The sequence below is a fragment of the Formica exsecta genome, unplaced genomic scaffold (genome assembly GCF_003651465.1).
Source record: "Formica exsecta isolate Colony F162 unplaced genomic scaffold, ASM365146v1 scaffold265, whole genome shotgun sequence".
Taxonomy (NCBI): domain Eukaryota; kingdom Metazoa; phylum Arthropoda; class Insecta; order Hymenoptera; family Formicidae; genus Formica; species Formica exsecta.
Window position 1 is genome coordinate 629,098 of NW_021849915.1, and position 7,669 is coordinate 636,766.

A 7,669-nucleotide genomic window follows, 5' to 3' on the forward strand; every position below is an offset into this window, starting at 1 on the left:
GAGCGAGGCATTCCTCTCTCTCTCTCTCTCCTCTCTCTTCCCTTCTCCTTCCTTCCTTCCTTCCTTTCTTCACCCTCGTTTTTTCTCTCACCTGATAGAGCATCGGCCAAGCGCCCTTGGAGTTGATCTCGTAATACTCGGTCTCGACGTTGCTGATTGTCTGCTCGCGTGTTTGCTCACTGCTGGTCATCCTGACGACTCTTAAATCTCCTGGATGCTCCTAACAGGACGTAGAAATAGAAGCACGCAAGCACGCACGCACTCACGCAGTTACGAAGAGGCTGGGCCGTGCGCGTTGGACACACACATATACACCCTCTTTCGATCCCTTTCGCTTTCCTGCCACTCGATTTAACGTCACCTCGTATTAACGTGCCATGTGTCGATTGTCTTGTCGGCGAAATAGCAGTCTCCGCGTTGTGAAATCACGGAAGCACAACGACGACGAAAAAGAATCGCACAACGCAAAGAGCGGCTCTGTCTGTGTTCCGTCCGCGGAGGACACGCACTTGTGTCTTGCGTACGTAACCTATGGTCCACCGTAGACCGTAGCATGCGCAAAGGTACGTTCGGCAATCCTACCCGTGGGATAAAGTAGTATTTTATTGACCAATCAGGATAGAGAAGGAGCAAAGATTTCCTCGTCCTCATTGGTCAATCTAGTGCTATTTTACTGCACGATTTCTGAACGCACTCCAACTATGCAGATTTACCAAAGACTGTTCTCATGTTGCCAACCTTGCGGTTCCCAAGTTTTCGAATCGACGCTATTGGACGAATGTTTGCTCCGAGTTGGGGGAATTATTCGAATTATTTATATTTCTTTTAATGTGTGTGATATAATAAAATATTAATAATATTTTAAATATTATGCAAAAGATATGTATGTTTTATATATAAAAGTATAGATGTTATAACAATTCTAATCAAGATTTTATAGTAAATAATATATATATATATATATATTTGCTTAATATTTATTTAATAAATATATATTTACTATTAAATAAAAAATATAATTAAATTAATAATTAATATATATACATATAAATGTCACATATTTACAGTATATCTTGTCCTTTTTAAGATACCTGCAACAAGATATCTGCATTCAACACTTTTAAGAGCACATTGGCGGGATATAGTACATCTTAAAAAAATACTGAGAGAATACAATAAATTATTCTATATATATAAATAATTAACAGCAAATATGTGCTCCGCGCAAATTAAAAATGCGCCCCAATTTGTACAAATTTTAATTTTTCTTCTGAATCTTTGAGGCCTTTTTTTCGTCTTCCTCATTGTTTGTATTTTTATTAGTATCTGTACTTTTTCTTTTATTTAAAGTAGTTGATCCTTTTAGCAGCCAAGAATCCATAAAAGATTGTCTACTATCTTTTTTCTCTTCTCTATACAAGAAAAATCAATAATTTATTTAATCTTATCATTCAATATTAAAAACAAATTAGAAATAAAGTTGAAAAGATTTATCTTTAACTTAAAAGATTTTTACTTACTGTGGTTTTATCTCTTTTCTACAATCAGCAGTTTTATGAAGTACATTATTGACAATCGTGGATACTGAATGCCAACTTAAAGCTTGTTCTGGTAATATCATGTTATTTAATCCTTTAATCACTACATCTGTTGGCAGATCGTTATTTAACCATGCCTAATAAAAGAAAATATATTTTTATGAAATATATAAAAAATATAGAAAAAATATACAGTATCCTTATATTAATCTCATATCTTTCTACAAATGATATGTAATGATATTATACAAAGCCTTACTTGACATTCTTCTTCATCGTTCAGATATACTGGCATGCGATGATGCAGCCAGGACAAAACCTTGTTACTCTCTCTTGTAATAATTGTGCAGCTATGTATGATTTTCCCCTATAATAATAATACAATCCATTACAAATATCTTAAATATTAATTATTTCTGATATAATAAAACAGGATGTAGAAAAAAGCTTGTAATACCTCTTCAGTTTCAAATGTTCCAAATATTCCAGCCAATTTCAATACTTTGAAACCTTTCCATCCATCTAGCTCGGTAAATTCATTACCCCATGTTGTAGGATCATCTGCTTTTATACTTTTATCTTGAGTTGCATATATATAATACGGTTGCTTTGGAGATTTGTTATTTATACCAGCTTTCCACTCATAGAAACCCTCACAGATTACAATGCATCTTTGTCGATTTCGTAGCGATGTAGAGTATAGTTTTGAGGTTTGTATACTTTCCAGACGACCATTATGGGTGGATAATTTATCTGACCGTTTCTTGTAATCTCCCTGAAGAAAAAAAATGTGTTAGAAGATATTGAATAACAAGCTGACATATAAAATAGTTGTTATATTTGATTTTATATTGAAGCTCTAATATATTCACTCACCTTATGCCAAGGTGGTATCATTCCCCATATCATGGCACAAAGGACTCTTTCTTTTTCTCCTTCAAAATGTGAACCAGATACCATACAAGGCAAAACATCTTGTGGGCCCATATTAAATGATGGAGTATATTTTAATTCAGTTTTAGCCCATGTCAGTTCCTGTTGTTTACCATTGGCATCTTTATATCCACACGCATAACACAAAGTGTCTGGATCCAATGAACTGTAAATTACAATGTTTTATAAGATATTTATATGAATTATAAGGTTTTGATCAATTAAATGTATCACACATAATGATGATAGTAATTAATGATAAAATAATGACAAAATTTTATTTTACCAATAAACTCAAATGTACACAGTTAAATATATTATACAATAATTATAGAAATTATTAATAAATTAAAATTATTTACCAACAAGCTCGACCACACATTTTTGTTAATTTTTTTGCACACTACTGCAGTGTTATTAGATACAAATTGTTGGCATTAGAAAAGTGGCAACAATTCGTATCTAGTGACGAACGTAAATATTCAGTTGGTAGCATTGTGAAATGAGAAAGAAGGCGCGAGAGAAATTAACGGAAATGCACGGTCGAGTTTGTTGGTAAGTAATATTGTCATTATTTTACCATTAATTACCATCATTATTGCGTGATATATACTTAATTGACGAACAAATAAGTACAAACTATATTGTTACATAATATTTTCCCAAATTTTTCTTCTTTAATTGATATATATATGTACTGTGTTTTTTCGTGTAACTTCGATTTATTTTATTTCATTTTTTTAAACAGAATACTTTAGATATATGTACATATTTTTCTAGTATTACACACACACACACACATATATATATGCAATATACACAATGTGGTGTGTGTGTGTGCGCGCGCGAGCGTGTGTGTATGTGTGTATATAAAAATGTGTGTGTCGATTTTTTCTCTTTGTTACTCATTAGTATGTAAAATTATCATCCATGCATGTGTGAATAGGTGATGTGTGTGTGTATGTGTGGCATATTTTAAAATAAAATTACATTGAATATATTTTTTGTTATATATATTGTTTTCTGGCATAATATTCTTAAATTCAGGAGAAACATATAAACGCATTAGAACTTTGCGTAAAAATATCATAATAACCAGAAGCCCAATGCAGGCAACATCTCAACAACTAACGCAAGCGTTAATTTTTGCAGTGTGGTTCATGCGAGGCAAGTAGTACGTGTGCACAACTGACAATGAGTAATGAATTGTCCGACGTTTCGTCTCGAAAGTAGCAATGACGACATTATGCCAGTGCCAGTGTTAAAAATGGATGGGACCACACGCTAGCAGCCATTAGTCAAAATGGGATTTTACCACAACCGGCCGATTGCAATTGTTCTATATATTCCATTTAGACCGGTTTCCTTCCCAGGTATTTATGCAATATATCTGTTTCTTCTTTTGAGGAATCCTTGATATTGAAAGAATGAAGGATGAAGACTGGAATATGTATTACAATAACGTATTATTTTACGGGTCTCCTTCTAAGTTTATTTATAAGATAGATAAATTATTTAAACTTTTGATGAGAGAGATTTTAAAAACCGTTTATTTAATAAAACACGAAAGCCAATTTGAAAAGCTCATAAATAATTTATGGAGGATTTTAAAAGACGATCAATTTATTATATGTAAAAAAATGTACTAAAATTTCCAATTCAATTCTATTTTATCTTATATAAGTTATTTTATCTTATACAAATAAAATTTAATAATTACATATTTGAATTTCTTCACACAATTTGCATATATTTAATATAATTATGACAAAAACAGGAACTGGGAATCGGTAAAATTAATGTTCTCGTAAAAAAAGTTTTATTGAATGCAAATTTTCTGTCGATCTAAAACACAAAATTATATGATTCTTCTGTAGAATCGGATCCGTTTGGAATGCGCCAGGAACCAGTCTTCAACCCTCGAATAGTGATCATTTGCGTGAAGCAAAAGGGACAAAATTCCTTTTATGCGCGCGCGTGCTCGTTCGGGCATGTTTTTTCGTTCTATCTCTTGGATGTCTCTCCGGAGCTCGTTGAACTGGAGTTACTAATTCACTACGCTAATGAGCCGCGTGAGGAACATCCTCGTTCTCGTTGACGACCTCGCGACGAGTTGTGAAACATGACGTTGGAAAAATCGCACGCGCACGGTATGCTTTTCGACGAAGCCTGTAACACTTGTTATTCATTCAATGCAATGAGGAAACGAAGAGAAGAAAAATGATTTCATAACAACTCATGAAAGAATCAATAAGAGCGATTAAATTAATATGCTAATCTAATGCTAAATGAATAAAAAAATGTATTTACACATTTAACAGACAAATGTCTCCTTTTAACACGCTTTAAATATTATATTTGCTTTAAATGAAAAATATTATTTTATTTGTTTAAGCAATTAGTTTGTAATAATAATATGAATACTCTTAAACGAAACATTAATAACTGTCATAATTGTGATGGATACATATTTTATCGAAAAGATAATAAAATATATTACGGATTTTTTTTATTTGTGTAATAATCAAGAATTAATTATTTGAATCATTATATATTATAATAAATAATGAAGTCGATCTTAAATCGATCAAAAAGTCGTAGATGAAAAAAAAGTGCATTGAACATATCTTATATAAAATATAATAGCGTTATTGTTAAAATCAGTATTATAAGAAAGAGAACTTAGGTAATGTAGAATAAAGAATCGCACAACAGCAGAGCAAAAAATGTTTGGAAAGGAACAGGATAGAATGAAAGAGCACCGCTCAAGGTAGACAGGAACCAGTGGGTAGAACCCCTTCTTCTCTTGCCCCTTTTATTACTTTCCATAAGTTCTTCTATCAGGTCTGAATCGTTTGACGACGGTGAAAATTACAACAGTGTGTATGGTGCTCAGCTTTAAAAAAATTTTATTAACATTCCATTGGATCAATAATAAATATATCAGGCTAAAAACACTTAAGTTTATATTGCTCCCCTATACAAACTATGCAAATATAAGTTTTTATAATACTATCAAATCCACTTAAATTGCTATAAATGTTTAATTATTCCCAAAAGCTATGCATTCAAATTCTATTTGTATATTCTATTTGCATATTTGTAGATTTGACGAAAAAGGACAATATGAATAATACATATATATATATATCTAAAAAAAATATTTATTTGGAAAAGCCATTTTTCTCTTAAATAATTTTTCATTTGAGCAATCTCATAAGTATAAATATATTCATTTTTGTGAAGAGTAAATAATTATTAGAGAATGATTTTGCCCATCTTCATTTCTGTGACGAGCATTTATTCGAGAAATGCAAACGGATCCGGAACGTCGGCCATCCTTGCCGGTCGAATGATTATCCTTGGCCAGAGATCAGTTGATCGTTCTCACCTGCCGGCAGGAGTCCCCCGGTCTGACACACACCTGGTGTTCTCGACTTCGGTTCGAACGTGCTTTGGTGGGGCCTCTTCTCGGCCTCGCCTCGATGCATTATATACATGGGCCTTCAGTTGTCACCGCGACGTCGGCGGAATCGTATTGCGCTATGTGTGTACATTTAACCGGCGTGCTACCGGTTTAGAGAACGTTTCAATTATTATTATTATAATGGTACGGATCCGTTCGCAAAGATATTTGTGTCTAAGCAAAACGTGTCTTGATGTGAAAATAGTGGAGGAACGTATTCTGGGAGATTGAAACTGCATCAACCTGAGATCTAATTTTGGTTTCACGTGCTACTAATTCTGTTTAGTGCACATGTACGTCGGTGATTATAAATTATTCTTTAATAGATTACATGTGAGAATTGAATTTAGTTTGTTGATTTTACTTATAATTTGAAAGATTTTATTTTTGAAATTTATTCCAACTACAAGACAGTTTTGTCGAAATATTGTAGTATGGATTAAATATATTATTATGGATTGTCTATATATTATATATAAAAGATACGATTTATATGAAAATATTCACACAAATAGCCGAATAAATATTTTATTTATTGAGTATAACATTGTTACACTTGAACTAACACAACTTTTTATACATGCATTATTGAAATGTTTTCGCAAGAGTGTTATTTTACGACGATATCGTTTTATATCTTCAAATTAAATATTTTGAGACAGAGACATATCTCGAAAACAATGATGATATAACGAAAATAAGTATCTGCATATGTTTACATTATCACGATAATTATACTATGTTATTTTTCCACTATTTGTCTCAATATTAATGTGTTATTAATCAATATATGACAAAAATTATATTGTGTTAAACATATGTTTTGCGCTTAAATACAACTTTTATTAGAATATTAATTAAATAAAATTGGAGAAATTTTCTTATATTTACATACATACGAAAGACGCCAAAACAAATATATTGATAAGGGAAATTATATTGACAATTGCAGCATATTTATAATTTAAACTTTGAGAAAGAATGTAATTATAATTAAAAACATTTTAAGTAATTTTGATTATCTCTTTTGATACGTAGAGTTTGAATTTCTTGATATGATAATGTCCTATTTTTTTTTATGATTAATGTAACATATTGTACATTATGTGACACTTTTATTCGTGATATAAACATGATTACACGTACCATACAAAAAAATGCGATTACATATCGGATCTCGCTATTTAATAGTCGCGTCTGAAAGACCGATCTTGTAATGCAAACGAGTGAAATTTGATAAATCGATTATGTTCGACATTTGGAGTTTACCTTGAATGAAACTCGATAAATTTGATGAAACGTATAATAAAGTAGGTGATAATTTTTTCACAACGTGACAGCATATTTGCTAAATAAATCGTTTATAATCGAGAAATGTGAGAGAAATCGCAAGATTCGTGTAATCATATTTATTTTTAATGAGAAAATTTTTCTACTTTGATATTTTATAGTCACAATTTATAATTATTTTAGCATAATTGTATAATTAATTCGAAAGAGACATTTTATCCATAATATATGTTTAGGTATGAGACAAGATCATACATCAAAACTTCACCTTGCGGATGTTATTTTACAGATGCTTTACATTGGCAATATATTTTTCCTTGTTGTAACATTTTCAAATATCAGACTTTTAATGATAATCAGAATTTTTAAATAATTGAAAGAAATACATTTATAAAAGGCTAGAAAAAAATATTTTATTTTTTATAAATATAAAAAATATAAT

At 31.1% G+C, this 7,669-nt stretch overlaps 3 protein-coding genes across 7 annotated transcripts in view; 1 reads left to right on the top strand and 2 right to left on the bottom strand.

Moving 5' to 3' along the window:
- LOC115236954 (tyrosine-protein phosphatase non-receptor type 1) overlaps positions 1-535 on the bottom strand; it is a 13,444-nt gene extending 12,909 nt beyond the window's left edge. For both annotated transcript variants that reach the window (XM_029809693.1, XM_029809692.1), the window contains exon 1: positions 92-535. In XM_029809693.1, the coding sequence (XP_029665553.1) occupies positions 92-190 (99 nt within the window). In that variant the 5' untranslated portion in view covers positions 191-535. The remainder of the gene's footprint in view (positions 1-91) is intronic.
- A 474-nt stretch (positions 536-1,009) lies between these two features.
- Positions 1,010-2,919, bottom strand: LOC115236999 (abasic site processing protein HMCES). The gene is made up of 6 exons (XM_029809738.1): positions 2,834-2,919; positions 2,415-2,637; positions 1,996-2,313; positions 1,798-1,905; positions 1,521-1,675; positions 1,010-1,412 (listed from the first exon to the last, which is right to left on the bottom strand). The coding sequence occupies exons 1-6, from the start codon at positions 2,851-2,853 to the stop codon at positions 1,259-1,261; spliced, it is 978 nt and encodes a 325-aa protein (XP_029665598.1). The 5' UTR covers positions 2,854-2,919; the 3' UTR covers positions 1,010-1,258.
- Positions 2,920-2,958: 39 nt separating this feature from the next.
- Positions 2,959-7,669, top strand: part of LOC115236998 — a 22,989-nt gene continuing 18,278 nt past the window's right edge. Inside the window, exons 1-2 of one of the 4 annotated variants that reach the window (XM_029809736.1) lie at positions 2,959-3,026; positions 3,624-3,844. The gene's annotated coding sequence lies outside the window, so the exon portion shown is untranslated. Of the gene's footprint in view, positions 3,027-3,623; positions 3,845-5,949; positions 6,239-7,669 lie in introns of those variants that run through there. The other 3 variants (XM_029809735.1, XM_029809737.1, XM_029809734.1) reach the window with 3 other exon arrangements.